The sequence below is a fragment of the Adiantum capillus-veneris genome, chromosome 3 (assembly GCF_014529385.1).
Source record: "Adiantum capillus-veneris isolate H3 chromosome 3, ASM1452938v2, whole genome shotgun sequence".
NCBI classification, from domain to species: Eukaryota; Viridiplantae; Streptophyta; class Polypodiopsida; order Polypodiales; family Pteridaceae; genus Adiantum; species Adiantum capillus-veneris.
In genome coordinates this window covers 114,517,326-114,537,673 of record NC_140933.1, presented here as the reverse complement: position 1 = coordinate 114,537,673, position 20,348 = coordinate 114,517,326, and the positions used below count along the sequence as shown (strand labels likewise).

General features: G+C 45.4%; 1 protein-coding gene across 1 annotated transcript in view; it reads left to right on the top strand.

The window, feature by feature from the left end:
- The window catches only part of LOC147461523 (putative cyclic nucleotide-gated ion channel 20, chloroplastic), a 192,183-nt gene that overhangs the window by 125,339 nt on the left and 46,496 nt on the right, over positions 1-20,348 (top strand). The window contains exons 6-8 of the mRNA XM_086509051.1: positions 17,317-17,595; positions 17,684-17,829; positions 18,315-18,392. Of these exons, the coding sequence (XP_086365177.1) occupies positions 17,317-17,595; positions 17,684-17,829; positions 18,315-18,392 (503 nt within the window). The remainder of the gene's footprint in view (positions 1-17,316; positions 17,596-17,683; positions 17,830-18,314; positions 18,393-20,348) is intronic.

The window sequence follows — 20,348 nt, the reverse complement described above, 5'->3', positions numbered from 1 at the left end:
CTAGACCACCGTCGGTACCCTGCCACGTGTCACTCCCCAGCCCAGAGGGTCCGTCCAGTGTGAACCAGCCTAGACTTGTCCTGTGAAAGACACTGTACCGTGAAGGACACTGTAGCCCTGCTACAGCTGCTCAAGGATAGATGCATACAACTGTGCCAATGTGTGTCCAATCATAATAGTACGGTAGTTTCCAGGCCTCGTAGGATCACCTGCCTTGAAGATAGGCACAAGAGTAGACAGTCTCCAAGTCTTAGGTAGACCCTCACACATGACACGATTGAACAAATTTGCAAGAACCTTTGCCTGCATATCTCTAGCATGTTTAAAGTGATCTGCTACTAGACCATCATGATCATATGCCCTCTTGGTCCTCATCTTGTGAATGGCCATCCTTACCATCTTAGTGGTAAAGAAGGTACTCGTAGATGGGCATGGCTTAGGAAAATTTGGAAGGGGTGTTTGTCCAAGGACCGTATATAAGGATGTTGCATACTTACCCCACACATCAAGAGAATTAATCACTCCATGCCTCTCCTGAGTCTCTACTCAAGAACAATTGGTATACGTCTCGTTCCATTTGAGTGGATGCTCGCTTCTTTCGTCGCACAAGGCACTTGAAGGCTATCCGAGACTGTCTGTAATTGATGACTCCTAGAAGAAGTTCTCTCTGAAGCTGTGCTCTCGTCTCTCTACACTCCTCGTCATACCAACAGTTCTGAGACATGGTCCCAGAACGGGGTCTCTGATTAGGCTGAGTGTGTGGGTATGCCTCTGTTGCTGCATCATGCAATGTCTCAGTCAGTAAAGTGGTGATATTCCTTTGAGAGTTCTGGCGTGGCTGCTGTACATAGACGACTGTAGATCTCCTCTGTATAAACACAATCAGTCTCGAGTGTAAATGTATAGCGGGTATGTGTCCTCCCTCTTGACACCCGGGCTGTACTTTACTACGGAAAGTGTCAAGAGAGCATGATTCACTGCTACACCCATTGGTCTTGGTGCTACTGTGAAATCATGAATGCAGGGAATGAAGCTCAGATGTGCCATGACATAGTCCATTGTGCTGGCCCCATGCCTGTGTTGGAAGCATGTGAAACCAACCGCTCTAGGAGAACGTTGTAGGCCATTAAGTATCACCAGACCATGTGTAGTCGCCATCTTCGTGAGATGTCTCCCATACTCTGTCTCCTCTCTATCTTGTGAATGTCTATCAAGCCCCAAATCTTCTACATCCAGTTCTCTAAGCATCTCCTTTGAGGTGTCATAGAAGACGGTCTGGGAGAGAGAGACTCTAAAACAGCAAATTAACACAAGAAACCCTAAAAACAACAAGAAACGCTTGTGAAACCTTAGAAAACAGCCAAATGCATATTTGAAACCCTAAAAAACAGTAAAAACAGTGGCATAACCCTAAAAAAATAAAAAAAAAACTGGTTTCAAAACCCTAAGAAAACAGCAAGAAACAATGAAGAGACCCTAAAAAACAGCAGAAAGCAATGACAAAACCCTAAAAAACACAAAAAAAGGTTTCGAAACCCTAAAAACAGAGAAGTGACAAAACCCTAAAAACAGTGAGAGACCCAGGAGAGAGAGAGAAATGAAATGAAATGAAATGTTAAATTAACGTCTTCAAAAGGCCAAAAGGACCTATGAGGCCAGAGCGTTACAATGTGGTGGATTCGATACAAAGTTAGAGTAACAGAATGAAATGAAATGACAAAATGATGGAATATAAATACTATGGAATCCTATAGGTGTGAACAAAATAGCTAGTCGGGATAGCTAAACCACAAATCACAAGAGACCCAGCATTGGTCGTTGGCGGATCTCATCAATCTCCTCCATGGTCAGCAGTCTGACTGGGCGTCGTGCATGTAGGGCCAAAGTGATCCGGATCCTCTGATGTAGCCTCCATCGATGCTGTGTAGTCCTACGCTGTCGTGGGCGTATGGATCTCCCCAATTCAGTCGCTCGGTCGATCAAGGTGCCTATGGTGTGAGGCGACAAGATCTGCTGTGGTTGTGACTCCTCCGGGTGCCCATTGTTTGCTCTAAAGAAGTCTGTGATGTGTCTCTGAGATTGGCTGGCCTCTCCTTTCAGCAGGCTCTCTCTGTGTTTGCGCAACTCGAGCAGAAACAAACCCAGGCATCTCTGATCTTCGTATCCCATGACTTTGGAGAGCGGTCCAAAGCCCTCTCTGAACAAGTAGTGGAACGACCTCGTATCTCGTAGTAGACGGGGCAGTGGCATGTGTAGTGTAACTCTGTCTGAAGCTCCATGTTACACAGGGGGCATGTCTTGACCTTTGCTGGTACTCCGCTGTATCTCCCAATCTTGATCCGCAGTTGGTGTGAAGATGTGCATATGTGGCCAATAGCACACCGTATCCCATGGGACAAGTGGGTGTCCATGTATCTGGGCCTCGTCACGAAACTGTCCGCCTTAGGCTAGAGAAGATGTTCCGTGTATAAAGCCATCTTCGTGCCTGGCTCTTGTGCTGGCTGTATCCATGTCCTTATGGTGTCTAGCTGAGTCAGGTCCTAGTGGATGAGCCCAGTGATCTCGGACTGTGTAAGAGTTATGGAGGGTGTGTCCAGTGAGTATTGGAAGAGAGAGAGAGAGAGAGAGAGAGAGAGAGAGAGAGAGAGAGAGAGAGAGAGAGAGAGAGAGAGAGAGAGAGAGAGAGAGAGAGAGAGAGAGAGAGAGAGAGAGAGAGAGAGAGAGAGAGAGATGATGAAATGAAATGATATATTAACGTCTACAAAAGGCGAAAATGACCTATGAGACCAAACTGATTACAATGGTGAGGGTACAAACAAAGAAAACTACAAACTAGAAACTGAGATAGGAGTGCTACTGACTCCTATGGGTGGCTGGTAAGCTGAGCAATGGTATAATGCCACAAAGGTACAAAATGGGGATAAGTGTCACCATGATACAATATAGCAATAGCATGAGGTATATCCTGATCGACACTTTGGGTGTCGTGCTAGAATCCTGTGGATCCTCTGCCGCAATCTTTGTCGATGCTGCGTGGCTCCCCTCCTCAGTCATGGTCGTCTCGATCTCCCTAACTCTGTAGCTCGCGAGGTCAATGAAAGTACCGCTGGTGAGTGTATGGATGGGAACCGAGCCCTGTGGTGGTGGTGGCCCCTCTGCCTCTGTGGTACTCGGACTGAAGAAATCTGAGATGCGTCTCTGGGACTGTCTCTGTCTATGCCCTCTCAATAGAGTCCCTATGTCTTTGTATCTCAAGTAGAAATAATCCGAGACATCTCTGATCCTGATATCTCATGACTCTATCTAACGAGTCAAAACCATCTCTGAATAAATAGTGAAAGCGTCCCCTTATCTCATAGTAGAGTGTGCAGTGACATATGTAGTGAGACTCTGTCTCTGGCTCTGCATGGCATAACTGACATATCCTACTGTCTGGTCGTATGCCTCTGAATCTTCCTGTCTCAATCCCAAGCTGGTGTGAAGATGTGCGTATCTGGCCTATGGCACATCGTAACCCATGAGATAGATGTGTGTCCATGTAACTGGGCCGTGTGACAAATCCGTCTGTCGTGAGTTGGAGAAGATGCTCTCTATAGAAAGCCCTCTTCATACCCAACTCCCGTGATGGCTCTATCCATGTCCTCCTAGTATCAAGCTGGATAAGATCCTGCCGAATGAGTCTAGTAATCTCCATCCGTGTAAGAGCCAAAGACGGTGCATCAAGAGAATACTGGAAAGGGGGCAGCCTGTCCATGCTGAAACCATGCCTCTGAAACCATGAGCTCATCTGTGCATACCAACATGATGTATCTCTCTGTAATGCCAGCTGTCTGGATGACTCAAGAGCAAGCCTAGCATATTTGTCCCTGGTGGTGTCCCATAAGCTGTGTACAAATGATACTGATCTGGTAAGTGCCTCAATCTCCATAGGTGGAGCAGCTAGCTCTGCTCGTATGATGTCCTGTGGAACTGAGGCCTTGGCTCTAATCAACCTAGAAATCATCGATACCAAGGGCCTCTCCATATTACTCCATCCAGCACTGTCAACAGATGGTCCCCAAACCTGAACCCCGTAGTGCATAATTGAAGCGACCAAAGTGTCGAAGAGCCATAGCTTTGTTCGAGGTTCCTGGAACTGAACCTGCGAACAAATCCTCTCTAAACCGCCTAGGGCTGCATAGGCACGAGTCAATCTAGTGTTTGCTGCCACTTTCAGTGTGAACCTCGGTCCACTAAAGACCACGCCAAGATATGTGTATGCATCAGTGTACTCCATACTGTCCTGACCATATGTGAATGTAGGTGCTGATCTCCTGACCCACTGTGGCGTGGTTTTAAATACCATGACCTTGGTAAAACCAAGGTTGACAGACAATCCACTATCCCGTGCAAAACTATGCAATGCGTCCAAATGTCTTTGCATACCCTCTGGTGAGTCTGATATCAACACGATATCGTCAGCATACAATAAAAGAGGGATCCATGTCCCTGCAAGCTGAGCACCTCTATCTCCTCCTCTGTCAATATAATCAGAGACCTCATCAACATACATACCAAATAAAGTAGAGGACAATGGGCATCCGTGTTTCATCCGGATAGTGGAGTGAACTATGTCAAATATCCCCTCTGGGGTGCGTACATGACCCATCACTGAATTGTACAATGCCATAATCCCCCATATCAGCTCTGTTGGTACCCCCAATTCCATAAGTCGGCGCATCAATCTGGCCCTCGGTACTGTGTCAAAAGCTTTGCGGATGTCCACAAAGCTGGAATATATCCGTCTACCATGTGCTTGACTCTCCTTAATGATAGCTCTGAGTGTAAAGACGTGATCCAGTGTGGAGAAACCCCTCCTGAAACCAGCCTGTCCAGGTGCCTGTATGCTCATAGTCTCTGCCCAACTGCTCAGCCTATGCTCAAGGATGGATGCATACAACCGTGCCAATGTGTGTCCTACCATGATAGTACGGTAATTCCTCGGCACTGTGGGGTCTCTTGTCTTGAAGATAGGTACAATAGTAGACAATCTCCAAGACTCAGGAAAGCCCTCACACATGACAGGGTTGAACAACGTGCAAGCATCTTTGCCAACAAGTCCCTAGCATGTATAATGTGCTCTGCTACCAACCCCTCATGATCCTGTGCCCGTCTCGTCTTCATCCTGTCAATGGCCTCCTTTACCATCTCAGTGGTAAAGAAGGTGCTCGTAGCCGGACATGGCTGTGGTGGATGTGGTAGTGGTGGCTGTCTAGGTACAGTGTATAATGATGCTGCATACTGCCCCCATATCTCCGTAGAAGTAATCAGTGGTGGGGTAGACTGCTCATGGAATAGACGCCAAGCCTCTCCTGAATCTCTACTATGGAAGAGCTGATATAAATCCTGCTCCATTTGGACCAAGAAAGCTCGCTTCTTCCGTCGTACTAGTCGTCGTGTAGCAATACGAGACTGTCTATAGGTGATCACTCCCAATGCAAGCTCTCGCTGGATTTGAGCTCTCCTCTGTCGAAACTCCTTATCATACTAGCTGTCCTGAGGCATGTGCCCAGAACGACGTCTCTGACTAGGCTGAGTGTGTGGGTATGCCTCTGTCGCTGCCCCATGTAATGTCACTGTCAGCATAGATGTGATCTCCTCCACTGTGTATACTGGCTCTGATGTGCATAAAAGTCTATGTATCTTGTGTGCATAGATTGAGTGTAGCGTGTGCATAGACTGAGTATCTCGTGAGTCTACGTATCTCATGTGCATAGACTAAGTATATCTCTGGTGTAAAAGTATAGCGTGGATGTCTACCACCCAGTGAGGCCTGAGATGTATTGTACTCAAAGGAGACTGATAATGTCAAAAGTGCATGATCTACTGCTATCCCAACAGGCCTGGGTCCCACTGTAAAATCCTGAATGTGAGAGATAAAGCTCGGATGTGTCAGAACATAGTCTACAGTACTCACCCCATGTCTGTGTGGGAAACAAGTAAAACCTGTAGATGATGGGAAGGTCGGTAAGCCATTCAGTATGGCTAAACTGTGAGTAGTCGTCATCTCCCTGAGGTATCTCCCATACTCTGTATGTTCTCTGTCGTGTGGGCATCTCTCAAGCCCCATCTCCTTTGGCTCTAGCTCTCTGAGCATCTCCTCTGAGGTGTCATAGAAAACCGTTTGTGAACTGCCTGTACGAGCATTGAAATCCCCCAATAGTATGATGTCTCCATCCCTGGAGAACTCCCAAATATCATCATCAAATACAGAGTAAGGAGACTGTCCTCTGGGTGAAGCATATACTGAAGTGCTGGGAGGAAAATAGCATATGGCGATGTACAAGAAACGTCTAGTCTCTGCCCTCAGCCTCACCCACATATATCTGGTCTGATCATCTCTCCGAACTATGTGCAGTAGTGGCTGGAGCTCCTCTCTGAAAAGAACTGCTACACCTCCTGATCCTCTAGTCCCATGCTCAGATTTGGTGCATATCCGACAAGCTGTCTCCCATCTGTATCCTGATATATGCGTCATCAAATGTCCTGGAGCCTGATGAGTCTCTCAGTAGAAAACAATGTCTGTCTCTGAAGCTGTCCTCAAAGGCCTCCACATCAAGTCTATGCGAACCATTACAGTTCCAAACCGCCATCTTGAGAGTGGTCCCATAGGTCTCGCACCGTCATGTAGAGCGGCGCTCTGTAATCACTACTCGCCCGTCTCTGTAAAAGGCTAACTTTCCCTTCTCCCTTGCTGCTATAATCTCCGGCATGACCTCTCTCGTACGTGCAAGCTGTGAGAGGGTAAGGTCATCTCCTAAAAAGATACCTGTTTTCTTGAGGGTTGACCTCTTCTTTAAAAAGTCTTTCTTTTCTTCCATGGATGGAAAGCGCAAAATGAGAGCCTGTTCTTTTGAACTCTCCCCATTACCTTCATTCTTCTTGCGCACTCTCCAAGCTTGTGTGTGCGAGGGCTTCTCCACCCCCATCATTGACATGAGGCTCTTCACCTCTTGGTCCACCTCATTTGAATCTTTTAGGCCGGTCACTCTCACGTGTAGAGCGCGCACCCTTCTTTGTTGTTCCTCTTCAAGTGTCTTGTTGATGATGATGGTGTCGGGTGTAGCCGGAATGTCCTTGCCCTTCCCCTTCTTGACAACTTCAATCCACTTTTCAGCCTCTTCCATCTTCTTTTGCGTTTGGGAGAGAACCTCCACCCATGAGGTCTTCTTTTCTCCTTCCTCCTTTATCTCTTTGACTTGCACTCGTATAATAGTCAGCTCATTTATCATTGATGGCTGAATTTCTCCATCTTCAAGGCGTCCTCTCTCTTTAGTTTCGGCAAGTTCCTTCCGAAGGTCTGAGATGTTACCTTTTAGAGCTTGAATTTCAGCCCGGAACTCTTTGCGCTCTAGTTCCCTTGCCTTTTCCTCCCTCTTTTTCCATTCAAGAAGTGAGCTCTTCTCTTTGAACTTTGCATTCTTTCAACTCTCTTTCAATGGCTGTCATCCTCTTGCTTGTGAGCATGAAGTGCGCCGCCATCTTTCTTGCTTGTTTGATTCACTTCCTTTTGCTAGCTGTACAAAAGACCTGGTCTTCGAGAGAGTGTGTTCACACACCCTCCCGCTGAAACTGTACAGCCGCTGTATGCGTTGATTGTGTGTTGGTCTACAACCCAAGCCACATCACTCACTGTCTGTAGACGAGACAATAAGGGAGATTGGTCGCAGCCCAAAATTGCCGAGTAGACCTCTGTTGCACTGATTGCAAAGTGCTTAGACCCTAGACCTCTGTCGCCTTTCACACTACCTGCTGGGTGCTTTGCACATGCTGCTACTGCTTGTTGTACCTGTAGCATGTGTGTACCTGTTGCATTTGTTTGCATGCACCTGCTTGATATATGAATTGCTCATCCGTAATGAAGCCTAGGCACAAACCCTATTGTATTTGCACGTGAAGGTCTTTGTTGTACTTGTATGCCACGTTGCTCTGCGCTAGCTGTGCATTGTGCCTGCCCTAACATGTGGCGCCCTGACTGCTCTACCTTACTGGCGTGCTCACCCTCTGTACCTCCTGCTGTCGACAACTATAGAACTGCCTATGGGTGCTGTTTGTGGGGAGAGAGAGAGAGAGAGAGAGAGAGAGAGAGAGAGAGAGAGAGAGAGAGAGAGAGAGAAATGAAATGTTATATTAACGTCTTCAAAAGGCCAGAATGACCTATGAGACCAAACTGAAAAGTGGTGAATCTGTTACAATGTCTGGGTACCTTAGTACTAAAGTACTAAGTATGAAAAGTGTGAAAGTGTGAAAATAAATGTGAAAAACTAAATACAAAGTAATAAATAAACTTCTTAGGAGCATTCTAGGTGTCTGGCTAGAGAGAGAGAGAGAGAGAGAGAGAGAGAGAGAGAGAGAGAGAGAGAGAGAGAGAGAGAGAGAGAGAGCGATGAAATGAAATGAAATGTTATGTTATATGAACGTCTTCAAAAGGCCAAAGTGACATATGAGACCAGAAAGTTACAATGCGGTGTATTTGATACAAAGTCAGATTAACAAGATAAATTAAACTAGGATAACAAAATATAAATATTGCGGAATCCTAAACTAAGCTGAGGAAGTAGAGATCCATCTTCATAGAGATCCATCTTCATCTGCACTTTGGACGACGAAAAAGTATGGCTCGAATCCTTTGTTGTAGCCTCCTTTGAAACTGTGTAGCTCCTCTTCTCCATCGGGGTCGTCTAGATCTCCCTAGCTCCAATGCTCGGTCTATGAGAATGCCAGTAGTGCGGGCAGACTCCATTGTTGACTGCTCCTCTGTCTGTTCTTTTGGGTGTACAATATCTAGTGTAAAGAAATCTGTGATCTGTCTCTGGGGTTGTCTCTCTTCAGCTCTCCTCAGTAAAGTTTCTCTATGCCTGTGTAACTCAAGTAGATATAGCTGAAGACATCTCTGATCCTCATAGCTCATGACCCTAGATAGAGGCCCAAAATGTTCTCTGAATAGACAATGAAAACGGCCTCGTATCTCCTAGTACACTGTGCAATGACATATGTAATGTACCTGTCCCTGGCTCTAGATGGCATAAGCGGCATATCCTGCTATCTGCTGGTGTCCCTTTGAATCTGCCAGTCTCAATCTCGAGCTGATGTGAGGACGTGCGTATCTGGCCAATGGTACAACGCAAACCATGGGAACGATGCGTGTCCATATAGCTAGGTCGAATCACAAACCCATCCCCCGTGTGGTGGAGAAGGTGCTCTCTATAGAAAGCCATCTTTATGCCCAACTCCTGTATCGGCTCTATCCATGTCCTCCTCGTGTCCAGCTGGATCAGATACTGACGAATGAGTCTATTAAGCTCTACCCGCGTCAGAGACCTCAAGGGTGCCTGTAGAGAGTATTGAAAAGGAGGCAACCTGTCCATGGTGAAACCATGTGTCTGAAACCATGATGCCATCTGTGCATACCAGCATGATGTATCCCCATTAAGAGCTAATTGTCTGGAGGACTCTAGGGCCACCCTCGCATATCTGTCTCTAGTAGTATCCCACAGACTGTGTACAAAGGAGACTGATCTGGTAAGCGCCTCAATCTCCATAGGGGGGGCAGCTAATTCTGCTCGAATGATATCCTGCAGTACGGAAGCCTTGGCTCTAATCAGCCGAGAGATCATATATACCAGGGGCTTCTCCATACGCCTCCAACCATCCTGGCCACCCCATATAACATAGTAGAGGCAACCAACGTATCAAAGAGCCATAACTTTGTCCTAGGTTCCTGGAACTAAACCTGCGAACTTATCCTCTCCATTCCTCCCACCATTTTCGATAGCTTAATTGCTCGCTTCAAAGGAGGCGTTAATCCATTGCCCACATGCTGAAGATTCTTTAAAGACAAATGAAAAATCTGCTCTTGCAAAGCGCACACAAGATTTTTGCGTATGGAACCAAGACTCCCCTCCCTGATGTCTACAACGACAGCTTGATTTAAGACCTCCACCATGAGTTATCAGTCTTGAATTTCTTCAGCCAGCAAGCTTTCCATCCATTGTCCGTGTGTCTGCGGCGCATGTGCTGCGTGTGTGTGTGTGTGTGTGTGTGAGAGAGAGAGAGAGAGAGAGAGAGAGAGAGAGAGAGAGAGAGAGAGAGAGAGAGAGAGAGAGAGAGAGAGAGAGAGAGAGAGAGAGAGAGAGAGAAATGAAATGAAATGAAATGTTATATTAACGTCTTCAAAAGGCCAAAATGACCTATGAGACCAATCAGTTACAAAATAGTGAATCTAATACCATGTCTGGGTACAAAAGAACTAGAAAAGAACTAGAAGTGGAACAAAATACTACTACTACTACTACAATCTAAAACTACGTGGGTGTACCGGCTGATACAATAGGTACCCGGTAAACTGGATGTAACAGTGTGTGAAACAAAGATGGAAGAAATGGTGAGGATCCATCCTCATCTGCACTCTGGATGTCGAGAGAGTATGGCTCGAATCTTCTGTTGTAGTCTCCGTCGATGCTGTGTAGCTCCTCTCCTCAGTCGCGGTCGTCTGCATCTCTGTAGCTCCAATGCTCGGTCGATGAGAGTGCCAGTAGTGGTCGAATGAGTGTGGGACGAGCTCTGCAGTGGTGGCTGCTCCTCTGGCTGTCCCATATCTAGTGAAAAGAAATCTGTAATGTGTCTCTGGGACTACCTCTCTCTAGCTCTCCCCAGTAAAGTGTCTCTATACCTGTGTAACTCAAGTAGATATAGTCCAAGACATCTGTGATCCTCATAACTCATGACCCTAGATAGAGGACCAAAACCCTCTCTAAATAAGCAGTGGAAACGCCCCCGTATCTCATAGAACACTGTGCAATGACATATGTAGTGCAACTCTGTCTCTGGCTCTCTCTGGCATAATCGGCATATCCTGCTGTCTGCTGGTATCCCTCTGAATCTACCAGTCTCAATCTCGAGCTGATGTGAGGATGTGCGTATCTGACCAATGGCACAACGCAAACCATGAGACATATGTGTGTCCATGTAGCTGGGTCGAATCACAAACCCATCTCCTGTGAGGTGGAGAAGATGCTCTCTATAGAAAGCCATCTTCGTGCTCAACTCTTGAGGCGGCTCTATCCATGTCCTCCTGGTGTCGAGCTGGATCAGGTCCTGACGAATGAGTCTAGTGATCTCCACCCGTGTAAGAGACAGCGAGGGTGCCTGAAGAGAATACTGGAAAGGGGGCAACCTGTCCATGGTGAAGCCATGCGTCTGAAACCATGAAGAGAGAGAGAGAGAGAGAGAGAGAGAGAGAGAGAGAGAGAGAGAGAGAGAGAGAGAGACGAAATGTACTCTGCATATCCCTGCATGAAAACCTGGGCGCAGACCCTGTCGTACGCTAGGCTTTGCTGCTGTCTGCAGGGAACCCTTTAGCCTCGCGCTCAGCAGCCCGCCAGAAATGAAATGTTATATGAACGTCTTCAAAAGGCCAGAGTGACCTATGAGACCAAACTGATACAAAAGTGGTGAGTCTGTTACAATGTCTGAAAAGTGTGAAAGTGTGAAAATAAATACGAAAAACTAAATACGAAGTATTAGATAAACTTCTTAGGAGCATTCTGGGTGTTTGGCTAGAATGCTTCTAATCCTTTGCTGTAGTCTCCTCCGGTGAAGTGTGCTTCTGCATCTCGGTCGTGGTCGTCTCGATTTCCTAAGCTCAATCGCCCTGTCAATGAGGGTGCCTTTAGTATGAATGTGGGTACTCCTTTGTGCTCGTTGCTGGCCTCTTGCTTCTCCTTCCATTCCTGCTTCTCTCGATCCGAAGAAATCTGTGATATGCCTCTGAGGCTGTAGTGCTCTTTGTCTTCTCATTAGATTATCCCTGTGCCGATGTGGTTCCAGTAGGTACAGGCCTAAGCACCTTTGATCTTGGTATTGCATGACACTATCTAGAGGTCCAAAGCCTTCTTTAAATAGGCAATGGAAACGCCCACGTATCTCATAGTATACGGTGCAATGGTATATGTAGTGTAATTCTGTCTCCGGCTCCATTCCGCATAACTTGCAAATTCTGCTCTCAAGTGGGATTCCCCTAAATCTGCCAAATTCAATTTCCAGCTGGTGTGAGGATGTACGAATCTGACCAATAACACATCTCAAACCATGAGACAGGTGGGTATCCATGTAGCTCGGGCGAATCACAAAACCATCTTCAGATAGCTGTAGGAAGTTTTCTTTGTAGTCGGCCATCTTCGTGCCCAATTCTTGTGTAGGGTCTTCCCATGTCCTCTTAGTGTCCAACTGTATAAGATCCTGGCGGATGATTTTATTAATCTCCGTTCATGTGATTGCCAGTGATGGAGCCTCAAGAGAGTATTGGAAGGGGGGTAATCTTTCCATACTGAACCTGTCTCTGAAACCACGAGGACAATTGTGCATACCAGCATGATGTATCTCCTTTCATTGCTAATTGTCGAGAGGATTCGAGGGCCAATCTAGTATATCGGCAATTATTTGTATCCCATAAACCATGTATAAAGGACACTGATATGGTAAGAGCTTCAATTTCTATCGGAGGGGCAGCTAGTTCCGCTCGGGTAATCGCGTGTGGTACGGAGGCCTAATCATTCGGGAAATCATAGATACCAAAGGTCTCTCCATTGACTTCCAATTATCCTGATCCACAGATGGTCCCCAAATCTGGACCCCATAAAGCATAGCCGAAGCCACCACAGTATCAAAGAGCCAAAGTTTTGTTCGTGGTTCCTGAAATTGCACTTGTGAACACATCCTCTCCAACCCTCCCAAGGCCGCAGAGGCTCTGGACAATCTAGCATCCGCTGCTTTCTTAAGAGTAAACTTCGGTCCTGTAAATACCACACCAAGGTATGTGTATGCATCTGTGTACTCTACTGTATCATGGCCATATGCAAATGTAGGTGCCGATCTCCTAACCCACTGCGGTGTGGTGTTAAACACCATAACTTTGGTTTTACCCAAATTTATCGATAGTCCACTGTCCTCCGCGAATTTATGTAATGCATCTAACTGCCTCTGCATTCCATCTGGTGATTCTGCTATCAATATAATATCATCTGCATACAACAACAGAGGGATCCATGACCCTGCAAGTTGAGCACCTTTGTCACCCTCTCTATCAATGTAATCTGATACCTCATCTATATACATACCAAATAAAGTAGGGGACAATGGGCATCCTTGCTTTACTCCAACGGTGGAATGAACAATGTCAGAATCCCCTTCTGGAGTACGTACATAACCAGTTACTGACCCGTATAAGGCCATGATCCCCCAGATGATCTCTTTGGGGATCCCTAACTCTTGCATTCTGCGCATCAATCTGGCCCTTGGTACTGTATCAAAAGCTTTCCAAAAATCCACAAAGCAACAATACATCCTTCTCCCGCTTGCTCATCCTTCCTCAATAATGGCTCTGAGCGTAAGAATATGATCTAAAGTGGAATAACCCCTCCTGAATCCAGCTTGCCTTGTTGCCCTTATGCCCTCATTCTCTGCCCATCTACTCAATTTTTGTTCCAGAATGGATGCGTACAGTCGGGTCAATGTGTGACCCACCATAATGGTACGGTAGTTCCCGGGTATCATAGGATCCCTGACTTGAAAATAGGTACGATAGTAGATAATTTCCAAGATTCAGGTAATCCTTCACACATGACCCGATTAAACAGACGAGCAAGGACTTTTGAAAGTAGATCCCTTGCATGGATCAGATGTTCTGCTACTAAACCCTCATGATCATATGCTCTTCTTGTCTTCATCTTATCAATGGCTTTTTCCACCATTTCCGTAGTAAAGAAAGTACTGGTAGCAGGGCATGGCTCTAGCGGATCTGGTAATGGAGGCTGTTCAGATACCGTATATAATGATGTTACATATTGACCCCAAATCTCAGGAGAAGTAATTGTCGGAGGTGATGAGTGCTCGTGAAATAAACGCCAGGCCTCATGTGAGTCCTGACTCAAGAAGAGCTGATATAAATCCTTCTCCAGTTTGGCTAAAAATGCCCTTTTCTTGCGATGTACTATACGCCGAAGAGCAATCCGAGACTGCTTATATGTGATGATCCCAAGTGTAAGCTCTTTCTGGACCTGGGTTCTCGTCTCTCTACATTCCTCGTCGTACCAACTGTTTTGAGGCATGTTCCCAGATCCTCTCTTCTGATCAGGCTGAGTATGTGGGTATGCCTCTTGTGCTGCTCCATGTAGTATCTCTGTTAGCTGAGAAGTAATCTCCTCTACAGTATATACCGGCTCGGCTGCCCACATCCTATTATAGATCTTTTCCACATAGACTGAATCAGTCTCTGGCGTGAAAGTATATCTTGTGTGTGTCTTCTTCCTTTGTACTTGAGAGGCATTGTATTGGAAGGAGATTGATAAGGTCCAGAGAGAGAACTGTCCTCCTCGCTGCAGAGAGACCCTCGCGCTCAGCCCGCCACAGAGAGAGGCCTCGCGCTCAACAGCCCGCCACAGAGAGAGAGAGAGAGAGAGAGAGAGAGAGAGAGAGAGAGAGAGAGAGAGAGAGAGAGAGAGAAAGAAAGAAAGAAAGATTTTTAACGTCTATGTCAGGCCGAAATCGGCCTATGAGACAAATCAAATGTACATGGTGTGTATGTCATCCGTCTATCGGAAAGACAAATGAAACAAAAACTGATACAAAACTGAACTGAGTGTAGGTAGTGGGGTATCTGAGGAGGGATGGAGCTCTATCTCTAGGGGTATATGCATGTCTATATGCTCAAGGTAGTACAATCATGAGAATGCATCAAGCTATCTAGCTCCATCCTGTACTAATGGGGGGATGTAAGATGTGGTACATGGGCGGGTCTGGTGCCAAGGCTGCCCGGATGAAAGAGAGAGAGAGAGAGAGAGAGAGAGAGAGAGAGAGAGAGAGAGAGAGAGAGAGAGAGAGAGAGAGAGAAAATGAAATGAAATGAAATGTTATATTAACGTCTTCAAAAGGCCAAAATGACCTATGAGACCAATCAGTTACAAAATAGTGAATCTAATACCATGTCTGGGTACAAAAGAACTAGAAAAGAACTAGAAGTGGAACAAAATACTACTACTACTACTACAATCTAAAACTACGTGGGTGTAGCAGCTGATACAATAGGTACCCGGTAAACTGGATGTAACAGTGTGTGAAACAAAGATGGAAGAAATGGTGAGGATCCATCCTCATCTGCACTCTGGATGTCAAGAGAGTATGGCTCGAATCTTCTGTTGTAGTCTCCGTCGATGCTGTGTAGCTCCTCTCCTCAGTCGCGGTCGTCTGTATCTCTGTAGCTCCAATGCTCGGTCGATGAGAGTGCCAGTAGTGTCGAATGAGTGTGGGACGAGCTCTGCAGTGGTGGCTGCTCCTCTGGCTGTCCCATATCTAGTGAAAAGAAATCTGTAATGTGTCTCTGGGACTGCCTCTCTCTAGCTCTCCCCAGTAAAGTGTCTCTATACCTGTGTAACTCAAGTAGATATAGTCCAAGACATCTGTGATCCTCATAACTCATGACCCTAGATAGAGGACCAAAACCCTCTCTGAATAAGCAGTGGAAACGCCCCCGTATCTCATAGAACATTGTGCAATGACATATGTAGTGCAACTCTGTCTCTGGCTCTCTCTGGCATAATCGGCATATCCTGCTGTCTGCTGGTATCCCTCTGAATCTACCAGTCTCAATCTCGAGCTGATGTGAGGATGTGCGTATCTGACCAATGGCACAACGCAAACCATGAGACATATGTGTGTCCATGTAGCTGGGTCGAATCACAAACCCATCTCCTGTGAGGTGGAGAAGATGCTCTCTATAGAAAGCCATCTTCGTGCTCAACTCCTGAGGCGGCTCTATCCATGTCCTCCTGGTGTCGAGCTGGATCAGGTCCTGACGAATGAGTCTAGTGATCTCCACCCGTGTAAGAGACAGCGAGGGTGCCTGAAGAGAGAGAGAGAGAGAGAGAGAGAGAGAGAGAGAGAGAGAGAGAGAGAGAGAGAGAGAGAGAGAGAGAGAGAGAGAGAGAGAGAGAGAGAGAGAGAGAGAGAAATGAAATGAAATGTTATATTAACGTCTTCAAAAGGCCAAAATGACCTATGAGACCAATCAGTTACAAAATAGTGAATCTAATACCATGTCTGGGTACAAAAGAACTAGAAAAGAACTAGAAGTGGAACAAAATACTACTACTACTACTACAATCTAAAACTACGTGGGTGTAGCAGCTGATACAATAGGTACCCGGTAAACTGGATGTAACAGTGTGTGAAACAAAGATGGAAGAAATGGTGAGGATCCATCCTCATCTGCACTCTGGATGTCGAGAGAGTATGGCTCGAATCTTCTGTTGTAGTCTCCGTCGATGCTGTGTAGCTCCTCTCCTCAGTCGCGGTCGTCTGTATCTCTGTAGCTCCAATGCTCGGTCGATGAGAGTGCCAGTAGTGGTCGAATGAGTGTGGGACGAGCTCTGCAGTGGTGGCTGCTCCTCTGGCTGTCCCATATCTAGTGAAAAGAAATCTGTAATGTGTCTCTGGGACTGCCTCTCTCTAGCTCTCCCCAGTAAAGTGTCTCTATACCTGTGTAACTCAAGTAGATATAGTCCAAGACATCTGTGATCCTCATAACTCATGACCCTAGATAGAGGACCAAAACCCTCTCTGAATAAGCAGTGGAAACGCCCCCGTATCTCATAGAACACTGTGCAATGACATATGTAGTGCAACTCTGTCTCTGGCTCTCTCTGGCATAATCGGCATATCCTGCTGTCTGCTGGTATCCCTCTGAATCTACCGGTCTCAATCTCGAGCTGATGTGAGGATGTGCGTATCTGACCAATGGCACAACGCAAACCATGAGACATATGTGTGTCCATGTAGCTGGGTCGAATCACAAACCCATCTCCTGTGAGGTGGAGAAGATGCTCTCTATAGAAAGCCATCTTTGTGCTCAACTCCTGAGGCGGCTCTATCCATGTCCTCCTGGTGTCGAGCTGGATCAGGTCCTGACGAATGAGTCTAGTGATCTCCACCCGTGTAAGAGACAGCGAGGGTGCCTGAAGAGAATACTGGAAAGGGGGCAACCTGTCCCTATAGAAAGCCATCTTCGTGCTCAACTCCTGAGGCGGCTCTATCCATGTCCTCCTGGTGTCGAGCTGGATCAGGTCCTGACGAATGAGTCTAGTGATCTCCACCCGTGTAAGAGACAGCGAGGGTGCCTGAAGAGAGAGAGAGAGAGAGAGAGAGAGAGAGAGAGAGAGAGAGAGAGAGAGAGAGAGAGAGAGAGAGAATGAATCTTATCTACTTGTGACATTGCACAACCAGAGAGTGAACCAATGCTTGAGAGATGCCTGCACGGAAGCAACTTCAGCTGGCTGCAACTTCCGCTTTTTAGATTGTGGGGATGGTGGAGATGTTAATGGCACAATGACGAGTATTAATGCTAGCACATGGAAAATGTGGACCAGTAACAGTGATGCAGTTGGGTGTGTCTTTGCAAATTCTTCTACATTTGTTTACGGAATATATAACTCAGCAGTAAATGTAACCATTGAAAAAAGCTTTGTACCAAAGTATATTTACTCTCTGTTTTGGGGATTTCAGGCAAGTTCATTATGATTTCAGATGTCTTTTTTGAAACCCCTAAAGTTTAAGAGCATGTTATGAAACTGCTGTCATTACGTTCTTGTAGCAAGTCAGTACTTTGGCTGGAAATCAAATGCCCAGTGTCTTTGTTGGAGAGGTCCTCTTTGTGCTGGGTATAGTGATTTTGGGGCTTCTCCTGACAGTTTTACTGATTGGGAACATGCAAAACTTCTTATTATCACTAAGCAGAAGGTATGCTCTCAAACTTTAGAAACTGTTCGCACGGAATTTTATGACAAGAGTGTACTATCTGCATTTACACAGACAAGCATTATAGCGTTTTGAACAAATAAAGAAATTATGTTACACTGGCAGACACTATTTGTAAACGAGGATAATCAACCCTCTCAAAGCTTTTGCTTGCAGCTCAATTTGCCTTACATTTATAAGAACATTGTTGCCAACCATTGTGTATAATGTCCAAGAATTCTTCTTTAGCCTTTTCTTCTGTGACACCTTGCACTTCAACTTTGATTTCTAGTCTAGTGAATAGGCTCTAGTGCCTTAGGACTTTTAATCCCATTAGCATGTCACTTCAATATTGACGCTTTTAGCATACAAACTTTCACTGACTAAGAGACACCAACCCATTTGTTACCTGAAAGGAATTCTTGAGGTTTGCTCAAAAGCCCAAAACTTTGTTTGTTACATGACTCGCTTTTGCATAATATGGCTAGGAGAGTGGATATGCAGTTAAGAAGGCATGATGTGGAGTCCTGGATGGCGCGACGACATTTACCACTGAAATTTCGCAGGTGCTGAATTGTTTTTTTGCTTCGAGGTAATTGAGAAAGAGTGAACAGTGTTAAAGGATTTAGCTTTTGATAATGTGGAATAGTGGGTGAAAGGGGAATAGTTTGTTTTTAATCTGGACTGTCGGCCTCATGAGCTGGGGCCTGGGCTTCACGAACACATACCGGACTTTCAGAGAAGTCAAAAAAGTATCTGGGTCAGTGACAAAAGAAAGAGGAAGCTGAGTCCTCTACACTATAGGTAAAGCCTTTGTTTAATTCCCGTGTGCACTTTTGGGAGTGGGCAGCCCAAGCAATGGGTGACTGCTATCAGTCTCTGTTGATCTGACTTTCTTGATGTATGGCCATATTCCTCTATATTTGGAGAGGTGAATGTGCCATCGCATGAATTGAATGCAATTCCAGTTTCCAGGGGGTTAGCCTCATAAGAGTTCTGGAGCGTTGGCATTATTTCAGCTGCCTTTCAGCAGTAGTTTCTATTCTTTGCATGGCTTAGAAGATCTGGACTATCTTATAGTCCAGAAACCTTTACTTTAAGCATTGCAATGTGACCCCATCGTGTGCATTGTACTCTAGAGAGGTGTCCTCTATGACAAATGGACTCAAGTCCGTGAGAGAGGGGTGAAAGCTCCATTGAGCTTGGACCTTGTGCTGTATAAGGCACCAAGAGATGGCCTGTTTTAAAGTGGCAAGTGCAGCTATAAGTGGGTCATGGACTCTATCCAAGGTACTTAAAAGAAACAAGCTTGGTGCAGGAACATTGATATGAGAGGTAAAAAATGTATGTAATGGCTGGGTGGGATGCAATCGGAGATCACAGTATGGCCCAAGTTGGATGTAAAAAGGCCCGTGGCAATCCTTATAATTTTGCTTTGATTGAGGAGTCAATTCTCCGTTGACCTTATCTAGATCTCTTTTAAATGATATGTGCCACCTCAGTGTATTGATTTTACATTTGATTCATGAAGTTTTCTTTGTGGCTTTCACCGTGATGTATTGACTTCATGTCTATTTTGTGCAAGTCCTTGTGGTTTTCAAATCTCATTGCGTTAGCCCAGTAGCACCATAGCATTATTGAAAAGAATATATGCCCTTTCAAAACAGGTTTACCTCTACTTTGCCATGATGGTTTCTTCAAACTTTAACGTGAATCCTGGAGGCATATAGTCTTACATTTTGAGCCCCTTAGTGATGGAACTCCATCCTCATCCTCCCATAGCGTTTATATACTCCAATAGGCCACCCTTTCCAGCTCCAATTTAAGTTTTAATTCTGTTCATTTTAATGTCTGTATACCAGAAGATACAGGACAATTGTATATTGATTTGTCCCATATGATCATGATGGCTTGGTAATTGAGCATTTTATAGATGCAAAGGATCTTTTGGCTGATCTTCTTGCATTGATGTTTAATAGAGCTATGTGTGAGGCAGGCCTTAAAGTTGACTCCCTCCCTTAGATTTTGGTTAAATATATACGACTCCTAGTCTACATTTATCGAGCTTCAAATTACACTCAGCCTATAAAAGTTGGGCGTCAATCGATTTTTGAGTTGTGCAGTTCAAATGACGCTTAACATTGTACGATACTATGTCACTACAATATAACAAGTGACACCTCTACACATGCATGCATTCATAATAAACATTTGAAACATGAGAGAGCTCATATTCAAAATTGCATAGTATTTTGAAGTATCTAACCTTGAGATAATAAAATTACACAAGTTACAACACATTATATATATATATATATATATATATATATATATGACACCCTACTCCTTATGCTTGGGAGTCTAATGACACCTTGCCCCTAGTAAGAAAGTTTCACGGTGAAGCCTTTGTGAACCATTCTAGCCTTCATTTGATGCCCAAAATGCCAATGATGCCCAAAATGGCCTCCAAATTTAAGGCCTGGTGTGAGGGTTTTCCTGATACTTGAAGCATGTCCACGAGT